The sequence below is a fragment of the Triticum dicoccoides genome, unplaced genomic scaffold (genome assembly GCF_002162155.2).
Source record: "Triticum dicoccoides isolate Atlit2015 ecotype Zavitan unplaced genomic scaffold, WEW_v2.0 scaffold131278, whole genome shotgun sequence".
Classification (NCBI taxonomy): Eukaryota; Viridiplantae; Streptophyta; class Magnoliopsida; order Poales; family Poaceae; genus Triticum; species Triticum dicoccoides.
Window position 1 is genome coordinate 1 of NW_021192503.1, and position 1,635 is coordinate 1,635.

General features: G+C 36.8%; 1 protein-coding gene across 1 annotated transcript; it reads left to right on the forward strand.

Annotated features, from left to right (window-relative positions):
- Positions 1–425: 425 nt before the first annotated feature.
- On the forward strand, positions 426–1,628 carry LOC119343525 (the record flags this gene model as incomplete). Its single annotated transcript, XM_037614436.1, has 4 exons — positions 426–605; positions 1,062–1,115; positions 1,211–1,363; positions 1,572–1,628. Coding segments are annotated over 4 exons (444 nt in total), but the record flags the coding sequence as incomplete, so codon positions are not given.
- Between the last annotated feature and the right edge of the window lie 7 nt (positions 1,629–1,635).

The window sequence follows — 1,635 nt, forward strand, 5'->3', positions numbered from 1 at the left end:
CATATTGTATTGCTGAAAAGTCTATAGTTATAACTTCCCCCTCTTTTAGAAGATATCATGAAACTTGCCAAGCGGTAAAAGAAATCTGAGAAAAGATAAAGCATGCAAGGTTTTAACTCAAAGAAACTATTCAGAACCAAACAAGTATTATATTGTTTCTGTCACTTCTATTTGTTTATATGCACTCACACATTTCAATGTAAGGACGGTTAAAAAAACATTTCAATGTAAGACCAAACAATATGTAATTGAAGAATTGTTTCTCTAATAAGTCCATGTTCCTTCATAACAAATAGTTCCCACGAGTTTTGGAACTGCTCCAGATTTAAGCATTCTTTATTTGTACAATGTTACAATTGCATGTTTTGCTCATCTTTTTGTCAAGCTTTCATGTGTTGTTTATTTTGGGTGCTTTCACTGTACAGTATGCGGTGCACCAAACAACTTCTGGAGGTCCTGGCGACAATTACTACGGCTTACATGTCACCACGGATGTGTATAGCCACAATCTAAAACCCGGCCAACAGACTTCGACTGCAATTTGGGTTAATCATGTTGGAAATGGTGTTAAATCAAGCTTAAATACAATTAGCATTGGCTGGCATGTATGTATGGCTTTTCCCTTTTAATTTGGACATAACTTTTCAATTTCTGTTGAAACTAGTCAATTTCTGCACGCATGATAATACAATAACCATGTGACACAACGGCTCCATGCCAAGTTGGGAAGCTTAAAAGAACTTCATTAAACCTGATTAAAATGTTCATCCAAATATATATATATATATAATTTTGAAGATGATTTATGGGCTAAGTTTACACCCCTTATTAAGCGAGGAGTGATGTAAATGTTTTCCAACATTTTGTGTTATACATCTCAAGGAAAAAAACAAAGGACCATTTGTGGACCATCAAGGAACTATTTGCAAAGCTAAATATGCAAAAGTGGAAAAAATCAATACCACTTCATTTTTGAGGATTGTGTTGTCTCATCTTTCCTGTTCTCAACATTTGTGCCTCGAGGCATTGCATTTCTCTGACTTGCACCCTTGGTTTTACAGATCTATCCAGAGCACTATGGTGACTCACATCCACACTTCTATACTGACTGGACGGTGATGTGTTTATGATTTGCTAAAATATATATCTTACTCCGAGGGGAAACATATAGATAAGGTTCCTGACATGTGAGTGGACATATATGCAACAGAGAGATGGATATGCTCAAACTGGATGCTTAAACATGGACTGTCCTGGCTTCATAAGGGTGAATGGTGCTGTTATAGCCCCTGGCGATGTTATACATCCAGTTTCTGGTGTCCCTGGTGGACGTGTACAGAATATCACACTCAGACTGCTTAAGGTAGGAGTTGCATCTTTCTTGAAATATTTTACCATTATGTTATGCTCATGACAATGCTTTACTCCTTAAGTCATACTACAATGGCTCAAAATGGTGTATCCATTTTGTATAATTTACAAATATCTTAGTCCTCGAATATAGTCAGGTTTCTAGTCCTTAAATATAAGTACCTAAACTATTTACCTAACCAAATCCTAATTAATGGTAGGACAAAACAAGCGGAGATTGGTGGGTATACTACGGCTTGAACGGCATCCCCACGGGGGTGGGAT